At 34.3% G+C, this 21,484-nt stretch overlaps 2 protein-coding genes across 5 annotated transcripts in view; one reads left to right on the top strand and one right to left on the bottom strand.

Moving 5' to 3' along the window:
* LOC129952848 (sorbin and SH3 domain-containing protein 1) overlaps window positions 1–21,484 on the top strand; it is a 360,372-nt gene that overhangs the window by 22,104 nt on the left and 316,784 nt on the right. The window lies entirely within an intron of this gene.
* Window positions 8,775–11,278, bottom strand: LOC129952850 (tetratricopeptide repeat protein 30 homolog). Its single transcript, XM_056065727.1, has one exon. The coding sequence runs from the start codon at window positions 11,188–11,190 to the stop codon at window positions 9,229–9,231; it is 1,962 nt and encodes a 653-aa protein (XP_055921702.1). The 5' UTR covers window positions 11,191–11,278; the 3' UTR covers window positions 8,775–9,228.

Below are 21,484 nucleotides of genomic sequence, written 5' to 3' on the forward strand. Positions count from 1 at the left end.
CAAACGGAACGAATTGAAATAATGACAAGCTTGATATCATTATTTAATAGAGTCAAGAAAGTAAGAAAAATATTGGATACCCTTACCTTACCTACTCGTATGTACCTTGAGAAAATTGAGAGTGGGTGTGTTGTTTTGGTTTGAAAGACAAAAATATTGCAGTTTTATCGCGTTCACAAAAACGTTAAGAAGTCAGTAAAGTTTCTCGGTTCGGAACTTCATTTATTTTATTTATTATTTCTTTTTGTTTTTCAAAATTTTACAATAAAAAAATAAGGAAAGAATATCTATGGTATACCTATCGGTGAAGGTAAAATGAAATTTCCAACTTTTTGTGCAACATGTCCCGGAAATGCCAAAAGACAAGAAATGTCATCTTTGTCGTCGTCTTCGGCCAGGACATCCTTGAATTCAAAAACAAATCGAAAACCCCAATGGATGGAATGTTTCAAAAGAATTTTTGTAAAATCATCATCATCATCACCTCCTGACACTGTAACCTTATCGAGTGGGAGTGAAAATGGAAATAAAAATAGAGTGAAAATGAAAACAGTGCAAGTGCATTCGGTGAAACAAACAAATAAATATCGTAATGTTAACATGGAAGGCAGAGGAAATAGAAGGAAAAGACAATGTGTACGTTTTTCTGAAAAGATATCAGAACCAAAAATGTCCAAGAATAATGGACAAGGACATAACCAAGGTAAGCTTTATACCTTTTTTTTTGGACGTCGAAGGACTTGAGATATTTAACATGGACGTCATGCTCCTTAACCAAGTGTGTTCTTCGTTTTTCAAGTTGTCTTCTAGGTTAGGTATCTACGACTACGGAGTACCTATACTAGAGGTGAAGAATTTTAGAATGTTGTTTGATATTGTGTATTCTTTCCCCACATGTGCTTACATCAAAAACTGACATATGTACGTACATTTTATGAATGTGAGATTAGTATGGAACTAGTATTTCAAAGGGTTTTTTGCCCAGAAGTTTAAATTTCCATGAAAAAGAAGACAAGAGGAGTCAGTTTATCTTGAAATTTCTTATTTTCAATGTTTCGCATGTTGAAAACTATGGTTTTAGAAACTCTTAGCTTAAAACCTTTGTAAAAGATACCAACTAGCTCTAGAGTGAAGTGTTTCTTCTTAAAAATGCTTTAACTGATTTCGAAGTAACGAATTCTGTTACTTCAATTTTCCAAGAATTCGTTAAAGAATTGCTAAGACAATATTATCCTTAAGTGCTTGAATTGTTTTCAGATTGTTGGAAAAAAGGTCAAATGGCACACGATATGAGTCTTAAATTTCAACAAAAAAAGTAATTTAACACAGCTTTGGTGGGTGTTACTTTTGATCTCGTCAAAACATTCCAAACCAAACACCAAGCTGTCATTTATTTTTAGTTTTGAAGCCCTTTATACGTAAAATACGTTAAATTTTTTTTATTTGTTCTTATCATTTTTAATTCACATCCATTTTGTCAGGCATATTTGACTTCTGCTTACAAGAGATTATTGTTTTCGAGACAAACATTTTGAAGTTTGAATACTTTTCCCGAAAATTGAACTTACGGAAATATATTGTCTAGGTGAATTCTTATACAATTAGTCTGAAAAATCTTTAAAACATTTTTGTCAACGTCCAATATTTTGTCATTGCATAAGGAGTGATTTGTGCTGCACGTACCGGGTACTAAAAGTTGACTAGTTTTCTCAATGGAAGAGCCTTAATGGCAGAAAAAATTGGGTTTTGAAGCAAACAATTCTTCACTGTTAATAATTCCATATTGGAAACTGTTGTCGAGATCGAATATTTATACATGAACAGGGACTTGGACGTTAATTTAGAAACGAATATGAAAAACTGAGTATACCGTCATCAGCAAAACAATCAAGTGAATTGTAAGTTTCATGCAAGAGAAAATTTATAAAATTAAGGAAAAGTATGGGAGACAAAACGGAGCCCTGTGGCACTCTAGCGTTTATTTGTGGATATTACACTTAAAACCATACAATACAATTTGTTTAAACGGTTTGAAAGATAATTTCTAATCCAAAAAAAAGATATTAATTAAAACCAGAAGTACTCATTTTCGATTGGTGCCAAACTCAATAAAATGCTTTTGAAATATTGAGAGCATTAATCATACTTTCTCCAAAATGATTTAAGAATTTAAATTGGTTAAATAAATCATAAAATCACCAGTGCTTCTGGTTATGTAAGAACTTGGTTCGTTGAATATGAATGTTATATGTCTTTCTAGCAGTTTGCTCTTTTCCTAATAACCTCCTTACATCTCGAATCAAGCCCTGAGTTATCTTTAAGTTTGATAGATTTTAACCTATTTTTCATGTAAAAAAAAATTAAGTTTTTAATCATATCGGCACTGGGGATCACGTTACTATAGAGAAATATTAGTGACCAGTTTAAGTTCATAAAACAAGTTTTTCTTTCTTAGTTACTTAAGGTGGCACTAATATCCTATGTGAACTAGGGGCTCACCCACCAAACTTCTCTATCTATGTAGCTCGGTTTTTAGCTAGATGCCTCCAGTTCCGCACTTCAAGTTGGGTGAGGTCAGTTTCAACTTGTGTGCGCGTAATTGATCCGCTGTGTTCCTTTACAAAGTTGTCCTGTGGGCGTGGATTCGAAGTCTTTCCGGGCCGAAGGTTTGGTTATCATGCGCTTTACGTTACCAAGCCGTTGGACTTTTATCCTTCTGGCTAAGTCTACGGGTCTGTACAGCCCGTACAGCTCGTCATTCCATCTTGTCCTCCACTCACCTTCTATGCGTACGGGGTCCTAGATCACGCGAAGAACTGTTCGCTCGAAACGACCCAAGGTTCTTTTATCCGGTAGTCCATGCTTGAATGTCTTAAATAGCAAAACTTTGGGCGCTCAAGAGAAGGCTTTACTACTTAATTGCTTTCCTAGCCCAAAGAAACATCGGTTAGCAAGAGTAATTCTTCGTTAACGACCTCAAAGTTACGCCTGTAAATGGTGACGTTTTGACCAAACCTTGATGCAGATGGTCATGAGGGGCTCGTTAATGGCCCTATAGCTCAAGACCTTCTGCCCCATCACACCGCATTTCCTGGTTGGCAGTGATATCTAGTTTATAGCAGTCAAGGCCTCCGCTATATTAAGGGACTTAACATACCACGTACAGATCCAAGGTTTGTTGTCCTTATTACGTTTGCCTGGTTCTTTATCAGAAAATACGTTCGTATCTGAGGCTTGTTGGTGTTTCGCAACAAGGATAGTTTTAGGTGGTCAGGAAGTCACTCCGATGACACAACTCCCAACCTAGAGGGCCAGATCCTTTGTATAACTCAATGGACGAGAAGACGGATAAAACGCTCCTTACAGGCCTGGGTGCCAATTATGTCGTAGAAGCCCTATAAGGTGTTCACTAAATAGTTCAACCTAAAACTCCACTGGGGTTAAATCCCAATCTTCAGTTGAGTTGAGTACTAGGCAACCGATTTTAACCACAGGGAGGTGAGAGTAGGCGTTAGGAGACAGAGTTTGGTTTTTGAGAAAAAATCTGTGGACGCTTGTATCCTCTTAAATTCATATGTCTACCATTTGAAAATCATTATTGGGGATTATTCTAAGTGAAATGTTTAACGAAGTTTTGACAATGGACTCAATTTTGAAATACAGTTGTGCTTTAAATCTAGACATGTCTTTACATACAAATTTGCATGCATAAAAATCGAATAGTTGAACTCTATAACCGTTAGTATAAAAATGTTTGCATATTTCTGCCTCAGTTATTTATTAACCGAAAGTGTAATAAAACCATTGAAAAAGTTCATCACGAAATCACTTTTCAATTTTTGTTTAAAAAAATAACAAAATCACTATTTCAGGTGTTAACATTTCACCAAAATACTCCTTTTACAATATATTATATTAAATTTTATGTTTTTTGGATTATGATTTTGTTTGTCATGAGTTTCAATAGGTACATTCTTAGGTATGAACAAATGTTATTGTTTTTATGAATGTTGGTCGATAAATTAATTTAATTGATACATTTCAACAAAAGTGTGATAACAGAAAAAACTTAAAAAATAGCAAACAAAAGATTTTATATCAATTACAACCAACATACAATAAAATATAAATATTTCAATTTAAAAATAATAAAATATCAAAAAAAAATATTTTTCGTTAAAAATGTTTTTCAACTTCATGAATACCAACGAAAATTTTCATTCAATATGTTTGTTTCCTTCTTTTTAATAAAATACATCAAAAAAATATATAAAATTGAATTTGAATGTTGTGTTTGTTTGAAATGCAATTAAGTAAACGAATTTTTCATTGAATCATCTAACAAACTAAAAACTGGTATGTATTTCGGTAAATCCGGAACCGGAAGGCAAAAAGAATATTAATTTGTTTTGATCAAATTGAAATGCAACAAATGAAAAGGTCATACAAACTCGCTGAACAAATATATTGTTCTTAATACTTGTGTCGTGATACACAAATATTCAGTATATTTTAGACTTAAAAATCTTGAGAAATATAGAAAATGTTATTGTTTAACTTAATAAAATTGGTAGACAAATTCAATGAGGATAAAAGTCTTATTACTTTACCTTAAATTAACTAAGCTCTGATCACTTCCCAGTTCTATGTGAACTTCTTCGGTCAGGAGTTGAAAAAGTGCAATATTACCAAAACACCAAAAATGCTAACTGCAAATGTTTAAGGTCGATTTTAAAACGAAACGCATGGACTCAGAAAGAGTAAATAGTTAGAATGATGTCGACAGTATCGTAGAAAACTTTAAACAAGATATCCTAACAACAAACCATTCTGGAATATTGTCAAACTTGTAAGAAACAAACATGGGCAGATACCTTTCTTAAAAATTGTTTCAAAAACCCACTTTACGAATTTGGAAAAAGCCAATGGACTTGCTCTTAATTTCAAACAAAAAAAACAATCTTTATCAAAAACCTTTTAGTGCATAATTCCATGTAAAATATTAACCAGATGACATTTGAAACGCAGCAAAATATTTTAGCAACTCATAAACAAGTAGCTGAAATCATTTTTGCGCTTAAAACAAATAAATCTCAAAGGCTAGACCAAATTAGAAACCTAATGTTACCGAAAATTTAAACTGTCATATTTCTATAGCTAGGAATTATACTGCTAGATATGGACCAATTAGTTTTCCAGGCAATTTCGGTAAAATATATGAAAAAATATCTAAAGATTTAAAGACAGATTGCTTAGGATAATAACTGATAATAATTTATATCCAAATGCACAATTAGGTTTAAGGAAGCACCAAAGTACTTCTAATATGTAACATAATTAAAAACTGCAGAAATCAAGGCTTGTCATCATTGGAAATGCATTATTTATAAAATTATCTCCCCCAAATTCCAGGCTTATCGGAGTAAAATTTTGCAAAGTTTCCTTTCAATTAGATATTTCAAGGTTTATGTTAACAAAAGTGCTTCGGAATTTATACGTTTTGAGTATGATATACCTCAAGGATCGGTCCTAGAACCGATTTTATTTAGCTTGTATGCTTCTGGATTTTCCGAGTTACTCGACTGTGAAGCAGCCGTTTTTGCCGATTACTGTTGTTGACTTTCTTAGAAAGTCGAGTCATGATCGGAGAGGGCATGGGTACATCGTTGGACTCTGGTGGGAGAGAAGAAGACGTCCCACGCCTTTCAAACGTGAGTTCGCCTTCAAATATTGGTGATGGAGGCCCGCTATTTGCGATAATCCATCTTTTCTGTATACTCAATTTTGATTGTTTCGAAAATATAATTAGTTGGGCCATTTGCCAGGGTTAGGGTCGGATTGCAAACCTTGGTCATTTCGAGAATCTGCTCGATACCATTAACTTCAATTGGAATCTAAATCCGGGTTCTAGGTCTGCTAGGAATGTTTTCCTTAGCAACAACCTCGAATTTCGCAACTGGACAAACTTCACTTACCCGGCTGACAGCAAGCTTGTACATGTCACAAGACCTCTGATCGCCACAGACCATGTGTTTGACATGACTTTGATGCCACCCCCCATCACTTATGGAAGGAAGTGGTCCAAGAAGCTCTCTCAAAATGCTTACAAAGCCACCCGAGAGCTTTAGGCCTCTTTCACACTAGGCTTCGTCCGTACGGTTTTTATCCGTGAGCCGTTAATAGTAAACTAATAAAATTAATTAAAGCTTTCACACTGGACGGAGACGGGTTTTTTCCGTACGGACGATTTAAAACAACCGTCTCAACGACTGAAATATACGGCAACCGTGCCGTTGCCGTCTATCAGTGGCGTACGTGACTACGCGAACGCAAAAAACTATTTTTATTCGTCTGAAGTCCGTTTTCGTGGTCATTTCTAATAAAGAAAAATATCTAAAATATAGCCAAACGTAGACAATTCACGGGTACGGATTTTAACCGTACGGACGAAACCGTCTCGTGTGAAAGAGGTCAACCCCGAAAAATCAGCTGAATTTGTGCCTCCATCATTGCTCCTATCAATGATCGCTACCACGACTTTGTCCTTCGTGACATCACTGAAACTATTTTTAACTTCCTATAGAAAGTTATTGTAATGGGTCCGACACTAGAGGCACAATCTTCCAAAAATCCATCCAATTACTCGGATACTCAGATGATATTGACATAATTGGAAGATCAAAGAGTGATGTCAGTGGAGCGTTTTTGAGCATTGCGACGGAAGCGAAGAAGATGGGTTTCGTGGTCAATGAGGGCAAAACCAAGTATATGCTGTCATTAAAAAGGACACTGAACGACGACGTCTTGGACAAAACGTCACCATGGACAGCTATAACTATGAGGTAGTTAAGGACTTTGTCTACCTAGGCACCGCTATTAATGCAGACAACGATACCAGCGCTGAAATCAAACGAAGAATAACTCTTGCAAATCGCTGCTTCTTTGGACTTAGAAGGCAATTGAGAAGTAAAGTCCTCTCTCGAGCATGTAAAATCACCATCTATAAGACACTCATCATCCCGGTTCTCATTTATGGCGCTGAGGCCTGGACCTGTCAAAGAAAGATGAGAGCGTCTTAGGATGCTTCGAGAGAAAAATTCTTCATGTGATTTTTGGTTCCGTACGCATAGATGGAGAATGGAGGAGAAGATATAACGACAAACCGTACGGGCTGTACAGCGACACTGACCTAGTTAGCAGAATTAAAGTCCAACTGCTTAGATGGCTAGTTCATGTAGAGCGAATGGACATCAACGCTCCAGCCCGGAAGGTCTTCGAATCCAATCCCGAGGGACGGCGCAGTAGAGGAAGACCGTGGCTCAGGTGGCGCACGCAGGTGGGAGTGGACCTCAACCAACTTGGCGTGCGAAACTAGAGACAGCTAGCTAGGGACCGAGCTGGCTGGAGACGCTTGTTGGTTGAGGACCAGGTCCGCCCGGACTGTAGCGCCACCTTAAGTAAGTAAGTAAGTTCGAAAAAAAGTTGAACATTTTTATTAACCCTAAATATCTTACGAACCAAAAACGCCAGAGACTTGAATTAGATTTTATATAATATTTGTAACGTGATATCAAAGAAGTATATTTTTTGAAAAAAATCCATTTAACGTTTTTTTTTTATAAATCAAAAAAACTAAAAAAAAAATTTGTCACCTCTAAAATTTTACGACTAAACTATGATTTCATCTCCAAAACAATTTTATGCAACGAAGAATAATGTTTTTGACATCTAATAAAATTTTGAGACATTTTTTTTTATAAAAAATAATAATCTAAAAAAAACATTGCTCAAAGTTGGTAAAAATTGAATATCGATTCAAATACCATTTCAAAAACTTGAAATTTAGGTTTCAAACTTATTTTATTTTATAAGAAATATTGTTTTCAACATTCGATGAAATTTGGGAAAAAATCGAATTGACAGTTTTTTTTACAAAAAATAAAACTCAAAACAAAAAAACAATACTAAAACTTTGAAAAAATTTACTTTCGACTCAAATAGCTTTTCAGAAATTAAAAATATTGGCTTCAAACTTATTTTATTTCACAGAAAATGTTGATTCCGATATTCAGTTTTTTTTATATAAAAATCCAACAGTGCGTTTTTTCATAAAAAGTACATATAGACAAACTTTTAAGCAAGACAAATCGACAGACGTGATGGGAAGTTATCAGTGTGGGTCGCATCCCAGCCTCTTTTTTTTAATGAGAATGATGGAGTTCTGGTGTTGGGAACACGAGGCCGTTTTGATGTGTCGTTATGGCCCCCTCAAGGGACCTCGTTTAGACGTGGAGTATTTACCGGTCCTTGCTGCAGCAAGAACACTGTTTGCCCATTCAACGCGAGCGGTTTGCTGCGGTGTCTTTCCAGCCTCTAGTGATTAACCAGAGGTCTTCATGATTCTTGCAGCTTGCCGGTTTTTTTTATAAAAGCTTTGAGTTTCTCCTTTCCATTTCTGGATTTGTGCAATGAAGATGTGCTCTCAGTAGTAGTGGTAGGGCCATTCTTTAAAAGCCTGCCACTACTGAAATTATGTATCGCTTTCGTCCTACTCTGATTGCTACCAATAGCAGAGGAGGGTCCATGGATTACTACTGCTCACTTCTCTGGGTTGGCCGCAGGAAATACGACAACGTCTCAAACATCTCGAAATAAAACAGCTTAAACTTCAAACTCATTTGCTTGTAAACTTTCTAAAGTTCCAAACACAAAGCAGCTTGTCTATTCACAGCCTTTCATATATTTTATTAAACAATATAAAACAATTTTTTTTTTAAATCCAATACTTGTCTCTTAAAAGGTTATGGTTAGTAACATTATTCGTACCAATTATAAATATTTTCTAACTCAAAAATGTTGTGTGTTTATACAGTTCATTTTTAGTCAAGTCATTTTTGTGATGTGGTTTGAAAACAATGCTCATAGAGCTTAGGCGAAATTCATAGTCCACTGCATGTAAAATCAATTAGGCTAGATTGGTCGGTATGCATTTGATATTTTATATTTTACTTCATTTGTAGAACACTGCATGTTTCACCCAAGGATATAAAAACCTTCCTTTGTGAATCCAAGGCAAACAATGTGATGAATATAACCAAATAACACTAAACTGAAATACAAAACACAGGAACAAAAATATTTGTATTCTTTTATTAAAAAATAAATATTAACTTTATGAATTTCATTGTTTTCTGACTTAAATCAATTTTAAAAATGCTTGATTTTATTCTACATTTCATATTCACTTAGTTTTATCAAAAGAACTCTTAATTTCCGAGCTTCCAGTCCAATGGTCAAAGGTTTTTCGGGAATTTCTGTTCCTGCAACGTAATTGTTATTCGCTGGGGTCATAAGTCCATAGACTTCGCAGGACTTTAAGAAATTTAAAACCTCTTGAATTGCAGGATATTTCAAGATGATGTTCTGTTTGGCCATGCCAGCTAAGAGACCCAAAATACATCGCTTTACGTGAAGCCAAGTGTCGGCGTATAACCTTGAACCAGAACCACCTTCGAGGGCATGGGCAATCCGTGAAAGACCGAATTCATAATTCGATTTGGCGCAATATAGGGTTCCAACGACCAAGTTCACAATGCACAAATGATGATACTGTTTTCCCTGACTCTCCTTTTGTTCCTCGGCCTTCTCGACTTTTTTCATCAGCTCCTCAGCTTCGTCATTTTGAAACGTCATGATGTAAGAGGCGCATAAGTTGGCCAACACAGCTGCCGAAACTGTCATAATGTTGTCAGAATGCTGTCTGACAATAGGCTCGTAGAATGCTGCTGCTTCCTTGTACTTGTCGCCTTGCATGAAGAGGACATGGCCGGCATTTAGACGCCACACTGGATTTTCTGAACAGAACTCAGCACTTGAGCGGAATTCCCTTTCGGCCCCTACAAAATCGTCATCACGCCACGAGAGCCAAGCTCGAGACATTACTACTGGGAGGTAGTATTCCAGGGAGCTTTCATAGTCTTTCAAGGCCTGTCGCAAGGCATTCTGATCGGTTGTAGTTCGAACTTCTTGGACTTTAGCTGCAAGTGCTCTCAACTTCCCAGCCAAGCTCGAGGCCAAAGTTCCGAGTTTCTTTTCGGCTAATTCAGGTGAAGTTTGAGCAGTTATCAAGGCATCCAAAAGTTCGTACAGGTATTGGGACAAATACTTGTAAGTGAGGTCTGTGTGCTCGGCCAAGATATCAGCAGCTGTATCATACATCTCGTGCTTGCAGCACAGCAACAATATATTAGCAAATGTTTCTTTGGGGCATGCTGGCGGTCCAAGTTCAAGGAGGAAAGCCAATTTCCTCAATCCAGCTACAGGACCACTGGGGTCAGTTAGAGCCATGTTGTGCAAAGTCACTGGGTCCAATTCACTCTCCACCCTCGGGGGTAGATCAAGGAGAGCCTCACGAGCCGCCTCGATGTTACCATCCTGATATTCAATGGCTGCCTTTAAATTAAGGGCTTGAGTGATTCCAGACATGGCCATAGTTATAGGATTTCCGACACTGCGAGCATTACCTTCGGATTCCATTTGGGCACCAATTCCCAATTCTGGGTGATTCCGGATCCCACGTTCGATAATTTCTGCTGTGTAATCCAAAGACTGTGCCTTTTCCTTCTTTCGAAAGTGACACAGAGCCAGATTATAGGCAACCAGAGGATTAAACCCTCCAATTTGAAGACCCGAGACAAACCTTTGAACTGCATTCTCATACTGGTCTGCTTGATACAGCAGACACCCCTCGTCGTTGAGAGTCTCCGCATTACCACTCAAACGTTGATTGAGGACACCCTGGGCTCCGGCAAAGTCTTCACTCGAATACAAAATGGCACTTTGCAGCTGAAGGATTTGTTCCTTAAGTTCCTCATTGTCGATTATTTGTTTGAGGACCTTCAGAGCCTCAGCAAAGGTTCCAGCTTGATACAGCGATTGGGCACAATAGAATTTATACTTAGCTTCCTTTGGAACTAGGACACATAATTGCTCATAGCAGGTGGCGGCTTCTTCATACCTCTGGGAGTGATAATAGCAATAGCCAAGGGTTGAGATTCCAGCTCTTGTGGTAGCAGCTTCTCCAAAATTATTGATGCATTCAATTACATCGTCAAAACGTTTGTCTTTGATTAAATTGTATATGGTTCTTGTAACATGACCCTCACGGAGAATTATTCCTTGATGGAGCATTATTTTGAAAAATAAGATAAACTATACACAACAGAATTCAAAAGTTTGTTTCGGAAATAAAATATAACTGCGAATGAAGAGTTGTCAAAATATTTGTTTGGGTCCTTTAAGTTGTCAAGGACACCATCAAATGTGTCCTGCGCAAATAATATGTGACTTGTTTGACAACACAACACTACCTTACCTACATGTAGAAGCGAAACTCCCAGATAAAGTTACCTAGTGACCTAGCAATTTATTTCCAACCCTCATAATCTACACAATGTCTCAATTAGTGTCCTGATACATGATTTATAAATTCACGAGGAAGTAATTTTTTGTTTTTTTTTAAATTCAAAAATGTGAAATATAAACACGATACTTGTTTCGTTCGCTCCCTTCATATTTTTGGAAAATTGACACAGCTTACACAAAATGTCTCTATTTTCTCGTTTTTTGTTTGTTTATTTTTATGTATTTATGTATTTGGAAAAATTTCAAAATCAATTGGGAGGAAGTTATGGCCTTGCAAACAAAAACACCATCGCACGTCCATCGTGTTTTTCGATAAACATTTACTTCCATGAGTTGTTGTTGACTCTTTGGATGAAAGTTGATTTTTTGTTTTGGTTAAATAAAGGCAAAAGGACAAAATATGTACACAATGTTGTTCTACATAGGAGCGTCCTTAAAGGAATGGGATTTAAGTCCCTTTTTCTATTTAAAAGTTGACTTGAGGCAAAATAGTTAAAGGGAATATGAGAGAAATGTTTTGTGGTTTTTATATTGAAAGAGATTTAAGAACTTTGAACTTTTAGTTTTAATTTTTGTTATGAATTCAAAAACATTTTTTTTTAAAAATAAATTTGATATATTTTTTTTAAACACAAAAAATTGATTAAATTATAGTACGTCCGTACGAATTGAAAATTTTGACATTTCTCGAAGTTTCAATGTCCCAAGAATCTAAATAAAAGATTTTAAGGGAGACTGTGTGCGCGTGTACTTTTTTTGTACACCCGTACGTTCCGGAAGCTTTTTTCGCAGTCCATATCTCAAGAACCAGTGGAGATATCGACTTCGAATAATTTTTGATATACAGATAATAATGCAGAAATATGCAAAACAAAATTGGGTTACTCAAAATATCTCAAGGACCAATAACGCTTGCGATTTTAATTCAATTATATATTATACATTGTGACGTCATATCAAACAAATATAATTTAAAAAAAAGTTCAACTAACGGGTTTTTATGAATAAAAAAAAAAACGGAACAGAAAAATAATTGCATCCTCGAATATTTTTCGAACAAAAAATTATTGTATGCGAAAAAGAATAACTTTCTTGACATCTAATAAAATTTTGAGAAAATTCGAATTGACAGTAATTTACAAAAAAAACTTTACAAAACCTAAAACTTGATAAAAATTGATTTTCGACTCAAATATCTTTTCAACATAATCTTTTAAGAAATGGTGCTTAAATTGGTAGAAATTCGTTTTCGATTAAAAATAATTCATAAGTTTTCAAAAAATTAAAGTAAAATTTTTTATGTTGAAAGAAATCAAAAGGTTGAAAAATAAAATTAAGAGAAAATTCAATAAATTGTAGGGCCATTTTTGAAAAAATTCAAACCCACGGTTTTTGATCAAAGAATTTGTATGGGAACTGCTGTAAATTTTGGTTTTAAAAATATACAAATATACCTAAGTCGTGGTCTTCCTCTACTGCGCCGTCCCTCGGGATTGGATTTGAAGACCTCCCGGGCTGGAGCGTTGATGTCCATTCGCTCTACATTACCTAGCCATCTAATCCGCTGGACTTTAATTCTGCTAACTAGGTCAGTGTCTCCAGTGTCTAGCTTACGGGACCAAAAATCACCCGAATAATATTTCTTCGTAAGCATCCTAAGACGCTCTCATCTTTCTTTGACAGGGTCCAGGCCTCAGCGCCATAAATTAGAACCGGGATGAGGAGTGTCTTATAGATGGTGATTTTAGATGCTCGAGAGAGGACTTTACTTCTCAATTGCCTTCTAAGTCCAAAGAAGCAGCGATATGCAAGAGTTATTCTTCGTTTGATTTCAGCGCTGGTGTCCGTGTTTGTAACGGTGCCTTGGTAGATAAAGTCCTTAACTATATCGAAGTTATAGCTGCCCATGGTGTCGTTTTGTACAAGACGTCGTTGTTCAGTGTCCTTTTTTGATGACAGCATATACTTGGTCTTGCCCTCATTGACCACTAAACCCATCTTCTTCGCTTCCGTCGCAATGCTCAAAAACGCTCCACTGACAGCATGCTTTGATTTTCCAACTATGTCAATATCATCTGCGTATCCGAGTAATTGGATAGACCTTTGAAAGATTGTGCCTCTAGTGTGACGGTTGAGTTTTTCACAATTCTTTACAGAACGATGTTGAAGAAGTCGCATGACAGTGCATCGCCTTGTCTAAAATCTTTTTTTGACATCAAATGTAACGGTGAGATTTTTTCCGACCTTGCAGCGTGCATTCTCCATCGTCATTCTTCACAAACGGATAAGTTTGACAGGGATTCCAAAACTAGACATTGCTCGGTAGAGCTCTTCCCTATAGATGCTGTCATACGCGGCTTTAAAATCGATAAAGAGATGGTGGGTATCGATTTGAAGCTCCTGGGTTTTTTCCAAGATATGTCGTAGTGTGAATATTTGGTCGGTAGTGAACTTTCATGGTCTGAAGGACCAATCAGGTTGTTGACGAATGGCATCAGACGTTCACATAATACGGCAGAGAGGATCTTATACGCAATGTTAAGAAGACTGATGCCTCTGTAGTTGGCGCAGTTTAGAGGGTCTCCTTTCTTATGTATCGGGCACACTATGCTGAGATTCCACTCATCGGGCATGCTTTCTTCCGACCATATTTTGCAGATGAGTTTGTGCATGCTACGTACCAAATCATTGCCTGCTGCTTTGAAAAGGTCGGCAGCGATGTCGTCAGCTCCAGCAGCTTTGTTTGACTTAAGTTTAGATATAGCTATCTTCACTTCGTCAAGGACGGGTAGGCGGAATTGTTGATGTGCGTCGCCGAGGTTGAGTGATTCTTTCTCCCTTACAGCGGGATTCAGTTCGTCATAATTTGGAGAAGTGATCTTTCTATATTCTCAACATAGACTGCGGTTCTACTACGATGTTTCCCTGATCGTCTTTGCAGGCTCCGATTCGTGGCTGGTACCCTTGGGAGATTTTTTTTACCTTTTGGTAAAATTTGCGAACCTCATTCCTGTTGTGACATCCCTCTATCTCCTCGATGGCGCCCTTCTCATGCTTTCTTTTTTTCTATCTAAGAAGCCGGTGTTACTGTCCTGAATAATATTTGCTAAAAAAAAGTCATTGTTAGTTTTTAAAAAGAATCAATCAGGGTGTCAAATCAAGTTTTTGAAGACTGGGTCATGTCTCCAAAGAGTGTGTTTTAAAAATATTTTCTGCATTTTAAGATTTAAAAATCAGTCTGCGAAAAACGTTTGTTTTCAAAAACTTAAATGACATTTGATTTCTCAAAAACACCTTAATTTTTCAAAATTTGTGTTTGAAATTCGTTAGAGCGTTTTATGAATTAATTTTTTTTATTTTCAATTTAGTTTAAAAACATTTTTAATATGCAATTATTTAGTACTTATTAATATTCGTTTTAAATTTTAATTTAGTATCATATTTTAATTTCGTAAAAAATGGGGAATCATTTTTAAGGTATCGAATTTCGAAAAATAAAATTGTAATACATTTTTAAAAACCAAAAATAATAATAATGACACTATTGATCACCAAATATGCAGAAAAATATAATTGAAATCTGTTAATCAATTCTTTAAAAAAACTTAAAACAAAATAACGCTTCTATGGCAACACCCTTCTGGAGCAATACAAAATTATTATTATTATTTTTTTATTGAAAGAATCTAAGTCAATAAAAAAAATCTAGGAATAAATTTAATACAAATATTATCGGTTCGTTTTTGAGAAAATTCGAGTTCTCGATTTTTGCCGAACAATTTGTATGGAGACTATTGTCAATTTTAGTCTTACAACAAAATTTAAAAATGCCTAATACAAATCGGCTGTAATCCTTAATTTCAAAGTTTAAACTCAATCGAGCCAATTGCACAGACAGACAGACGGAATCGGGGACCCATTTTTTTCGACTACTATGTCATATTCGAATTTTCAATTTTTTCGCCCAAAACCTTACAGTACAAATTTTAAATGTTAACATTTTGTTGTTGTGCGATTTGGGAAATTTTACCGAACGTTAAAACTTTTTTTGGTTTTATGAAATTTCAAATAAAAAGAAGCGTTCTGTATTGCCTAATAAAACGAGTAGAAAACACTTAGAATGTCATATAACTCAGAAATGGCTCTATCGCCCAAAAACTTTTTCAAAAAAAACGCCACAAAGTTTCAAATTAATGTTATATTGAACAAATTTATTTTAAAATATCATAACGCCAAAATTAGTAATCGACATATCTCCCAAAACTATGTCATGTGTTTCAACATTTGGGCATTCCGACAAAGTTTTCGTTTATTTTGGGCCTCACGACATTTTGAGTTTTAAATTTTATAGCCCAAGAACAAATATTAAACCAAAAAAATGACAGATCGGCCAAAAATTCGGAACGTCAAGAAAGCGTTAAAATTCGTTTGGGCAAAATGACAATTAATTGGCGATTTTTTAAAACTTTTTTACATTGTGACCAACTTTGGGCTATGTGACATTTTAAGAGTTGGGAGTTATGGTATTGGGCGTAAAGCCCTAATGCCAACATTTGCGTTGAACTACTGTGATTTTTGGTCTTAAATACAAAAAAAAAAACGCCTAATGGTCCAATGGCTTATGGACCGAAACGTCACTGCACCAACTTTTTTCTTCTTTTTTTTACTTAAATTGAAGTTTCTTAAGAATTTAGCTTATTAACGTAGTTTTCGAGTCTCAATACTGAAGATGATTTTCTGATAAAAATCTGAAGAATTTTCATACAATTTAAGGAACCAACAAGCGAGCATACAACAATTTGAACACTTTCTTGAAGCATGCATCATATAGCAACAAATTAAATCTTTAAAAACGACTCATCTAGTTTTTCAGATAAGTTACGAAAAATCTTTATTAGTCCTTAGTCTTCACACGTTCCACGTTACATTGGTTGGCAAATTAGTTTTTTTGCTGGTGCCCGAACAAAACAATACTTTCTTAAAGAATTAAGATGTCCTGAATTCAAATCTAGCCCTTAAATTTGTGTGTAATATCAGGCTTCTTAAATGTGCCACTTCAAAAACGCTAAGAATAACCAATAACAGGTTATTAAGGCTTAGTTAAAACACAATATAGCCCTAAAAAATATATTGTGTCATATTTGCTAACTTCAATTATTTCTTATAGATACATTTTAAACCATTTCAGTACTTCACTTAGTTTTCGCAATTTCTAATTAGTTAGGAGATTACTTCTATGGGTCTCAATTTTACTAATCTAAAGTTTTGAAAAACGTTTAATGTACTTAATTTATATTTCAAACTTCAGCTTTCGCTTTACGTGTTCAAGCCCTAAAATATTCACTTTTAAACGGAATATTGAACTTGGAATTGTAGATATAGTACATCGTCAGGAATTGTATTGAAAAAGAGACTAATACAAGTTTTTGTTTAGAATTTATAAAAGGTTGTGTCACAAAAATCTGGCGACATAAATAGATTCTGAGGTGAGATGCGGAGTAAAGCGATCAACAATCTTAGAAAAGGTGTAATTTGTAATATATGGTGAAAGCGTCATTGTATATTTTTATACAGATGCGTCATCTGAACAAGGCTATTAAGTTAAGTTTTTTGAAATATTTGAAAATATAGAAATATTATTTTAAAAACGGATATTTCTTGCTTTCTATTTAATATCTGACACTGTTCTGTTCTAAGCTTTAGAAATTCAATTTGTATGCCACACCACACCAAATCCACTGTATATGGGCCTTGAAGTAAACTGTGGACATTCATTATTTTAAGGCAGATAGAATTTAAATACAAATTTTCTTAACTTAAAATATAGCCAAAATCATCAGTCATCGAATAAAAAAGCTAAGAGGCAATAGTTACCTCATGTTGCTTAAGAAGTCAAAACATGAACAATTCGAACCACTATTTCGTGGCACATAGAAATTTTCCTGTGTTCTAATTTTTCAACTTTTAATTTGTTTCTTAGTTTTCATTAGTCGTATCATTGTTTTGAAAACTAAGCAAATAAAAATTGTTTAATGACGCATGACAATCGCTTAGATTCTTTTTTGGAGGATGTTTATAAACAATTTTCTATTCATTGCTCTCATTATTTGCAAAGCTGTGTATATTGATTTCTATTTGTTTTTGTTTTTCAATTCGATTTTAGCTAAATTCTTTTTGATTAGTTTCAATATTCTATATCGATTAAAGAAAAATTACACCTCTGCAATACCGACACAAATAAATCGATCCACCACCGTAAAATGTTCTTTATTAGAAAATACAAAAATGATGATTGAATCTTGTGAAATAAATAAGGTGTGTCCTCTACTTTGCATTACGTATTATAAAAGGATGGTCGCGAATACTTGAGATATTAAATGTATTTGAATTATGATTGTTTTGGAATTTTTAAATTTGGCGGAAAATGATTTCATATACGAGTATATAGCAATTAACCTCATTTTCAAGAGGTGATGGTTATTTGGATCAAGAACATTCATTTTAATCGCAAGAATTTTCACGATGGAAAAATAAAATTAAGATTTTTTTTAAATGTATGAATTTATCTTAATTTTTCATTTTTAAGTTAAGTTTTATGAAATTAGCTGATTTTTATTTTTGAAAATTTATCATGTTCTGTTTAAAATCAAGACAAAATTGTTTTTTTTCTTGAAACTTAAGATGGATGGCAAAAATAATTTAGGATAAATTATTAATATTAAGAAGCAAATATTCGTAATACAGGGTTTTTCAATAAGTGGTTTCATTTGTATGTTAAAATAAATACAAGTGTTTGTTAAACAAAACATTGAATGTTCATTTAATTACTAACAAAAAAAGAGGCTGGGATGCGACCCACACTGATAACTTCCCATCCCGTCTGTCGATTTGTCTTGCTTAAAAGTTTATCTATATGTACTCTTATCAATTTTTACCAAATTTTCGTATACTACTTTTTTTAGATTTAGAGATTTTATTTTTTATGAAAAAACGGACTGTTGGATTTTTATATAAAAATTACTGAATGTCGAAAACAATATATTCTGTTTGAAGCCAATATTTTTAATTTTTGAAAAGCTATTTGAGTCGAAAGTAAATTTTTAATAAGTTTTGTTAATTTTTTTTAGGTTTTCAATTTTTGGTAAAAAAACTGTCAATTCGATTTTTTTCAAAATTTGATCGAATGTTGAAAACAATATTTGTTATAAGATTAATTAGTTTGAAGCCAATATTTCAAATTTTTGAAGAGATATTTAAGTCGAAAATAAATTTTTACCAACTTTTGTTAATTTTTTTTAGGTTTTTATTTTTTTGTACAAAAACTGTTAATTCGTTTTTTTTTAAATTTTACTGAATGTTGACAACAACATATTCTTAAATATAAAAGTAAATTAAAGCCAATATCTCAAAGTTTTGTAAAGATATTTGAGTCGAAAATCATTTTTTACCAACTTTTGTTAATTTTTTTTCGGTTGTTAATTTTTTGTAAAAAAAATGTCAATTCTATTTTTCTCAACATTTTTCAGAATGTTGAAAACAATATTTTTTATAAGATAAAATAAGATTTAAGGCTAAATTTCAAGTTTTTGAAAAGATATTTGAATCGATATTCAATTTTTACGAACTATGAGTAATGTTTTTTTAGATTTTTATTTTTTTATAAAAAAAACTGTTAATTAGATTTTTCTCAAAATTTTATCAGATGTCAAAAACATCATTTTTCGTGGCACAAAACTGTTTTGGGGATAAAATCATATTTTAGTCGTAAAATTTTGGAGGTGACACATTCTTTTTCAACTTTTTTGATTTATAAAAAACCGTAAATGGATTTTTTTTCAAAAAATATACGTCTTTGATAGTACGTTACAATATATTATATAAAATTTAATTCAAGTCTCTAGCGTTTTTGGTTCGTAAGATATTTAGGGGTAACCAAAATGTTCACCATTTTTTCAAACTGCTATGGTAAAAAAACCACCCACGAAATTTTCTGGAGAGCCCTTTCTGCATCTTTCTGCCTTATTATCTGTATAACCTAGAGTTGCTAGTTCTGGTCTAATAACACCGATAATAGAAGAAATGTGTTATCGAGTACCAAAATTAATCATTTGCGGAGATTTAAATATTAACCTCCTTAAACCCTCCTCTAATTGTTTTAAGACTTCAATGAATTCTCTGGGGCTCTCTTTTGTTAATAATATTGAACCAACACATTTTAAGCCTGACTGTGTACCTTCCCTTTTTGACGTTTTCCTTGTAAGCGATGTTAGTCTTGTTAAATGTTCCAGTCAGCTATCCGTCCCAGTGTTTTCATATCATGATCCGGTTTTTGCAACTTTTGATTTATTTTTTGAAAACGAATCTCCGCAATATTTCGAGTGTCGTAATTTTCGTAACATAAATGTCGAATCTTTATTTAGTGATTGCTCATCTATTGACTTGTACTCAATTTATGCAACATCAAACGTTGATAATCAAATTGAATGTCTTACCGTTGCAATTACTTACCTTTTTAATAAACACGTTCCCATTAAAACTCGTCAAATTAGATCGCGTAGTTGTCCCTGGCTTTCTCTTGAGATCATTAATGCTATGAAAACAAGAGACGTTTCATACCGACACGACGTTGGAATCGATTTGGTTGCGTAGAAATGCTTCGGCAATTCAAAACATCTCGGAACCTTGTAACTAAATTAATAAAATCAGCTAAATACAATTTTTATAACAACAGGTTCAACTCAAATCGTTCCTCCAAGTATTTTTGGAAAGAAGTCAAGAGCATTGGTTTAAGAGGAGATTCTTCTACTTCCGATGATAATATTGATTTAGAGGAGTTGAATCGAAAGTTCTCTACTCCCCCAACCCAATTCCCAACTGGGCAATCTAGTGTTTCGGAAAACGATAGAGTCGATGCTTTTTCTGTTTTTCAGTAGATGAATATCAAGTAGGTAAAGCAATATTTTCCATTAAATCCAAATCAACTGGACTTGACAACATACACCCAGACTTTATAAAAATCATTCTTCCTTTCATACTTCCTCACATAACCCACATTTTTAATACCATCATAATGACCTCCATCTATCCCACCTCCTGGAAAAAATCAAAAGTTATACCCATCCCTAAACGAGGAAAGAAAATGGAATACAGACCAATAGCTATCCTTCCTTTTTATCTAAGGCTTTTGAAACTATCTTAAGTAACCAGATTAAAAATTATATTGAAGATTCACGTCTTCTTAACCCTCTCCAGTCGGGATTTAGATCTGGATACAGCTGCATCTCAGCCCTTTTAAAAGTTTCTGAAGATATAAGACAAGATTTAGACTCTAATTATACAACTGTGATAACCCTACTTGACTTTTCCAAAGCATTCGATTGCGTTAACTCTAGCCTTCTCTGTGATAAACTGACGACTTATTTCAATTTTTCTGACACAACTAAAAATCTTATTTATTCGTATTTGACTAATCGCATGCAAGCCGTATCGTGTAAAGGTAAAATGTCTTCGTTTCTTCCTGTCAATATAGGTGTTCCTCAAGGATCTATCCTTGGTCCTTTACTGTTCTCTATGTTTATTAATGATCTGCCATCTGTTTTATCTTACTGCCAGTTTCACATCTACGGTGATGATGTACAATTATATATTAGCTTTCCGATCGGTATGATTGAAGATGCGATAAAAAAAATGAACATTGATTTATGCTCAATATTCGATTGGTCAACTCGCAATGAACTTGTACTTAATCCAGAAAAAACAAAAGCTATTCCAATATGTAAAAATAAACCCCACCTTGTAAATTTTCCACCCCTTTACTTTAACGCCTGCCAAATCGAATATGTCACAAATGCAAAAAACCTAGGTATAACTTTCAACAGTAGGCTAACGTGGGACACCCATATCGATACTGTTATCTCCAAAATTTATGCTTCACTCCGAGGACTATCTGTTACTAGATCAATTCTGCCTCCTCAAGTTAAATTAAAGCTGGTTAAATCACTTATCATACCAATAGTAACGTATGGGTGTGAGATATTTGCAGATCCTGACTCCAACTCGC

Source organism: Eupeodes corollae, chromosome 3 (genome assembly GCF_945859685.1).
Source record: "Eupeodes corollae chromosome 3, idEupCoro1.1, whole genome shotgun sequence".
Classification (NCBI taxonomy): Eukaryota; Metazoa; Arthropoda; class Insecta; order Diptera; family Syrphidae; genus Eupeodes; species Eupeodes corollae.

Bases quoted from the DNA above. Each gene is read 5' to 3' on its own strand.
- LOC129952850 (XM_056065727.1), bottom strand. From the start codon at position 11,190: ATGCTCCATCAAGGAATAATTCTCCGTGAGGGTCATGTTACAAGAACC.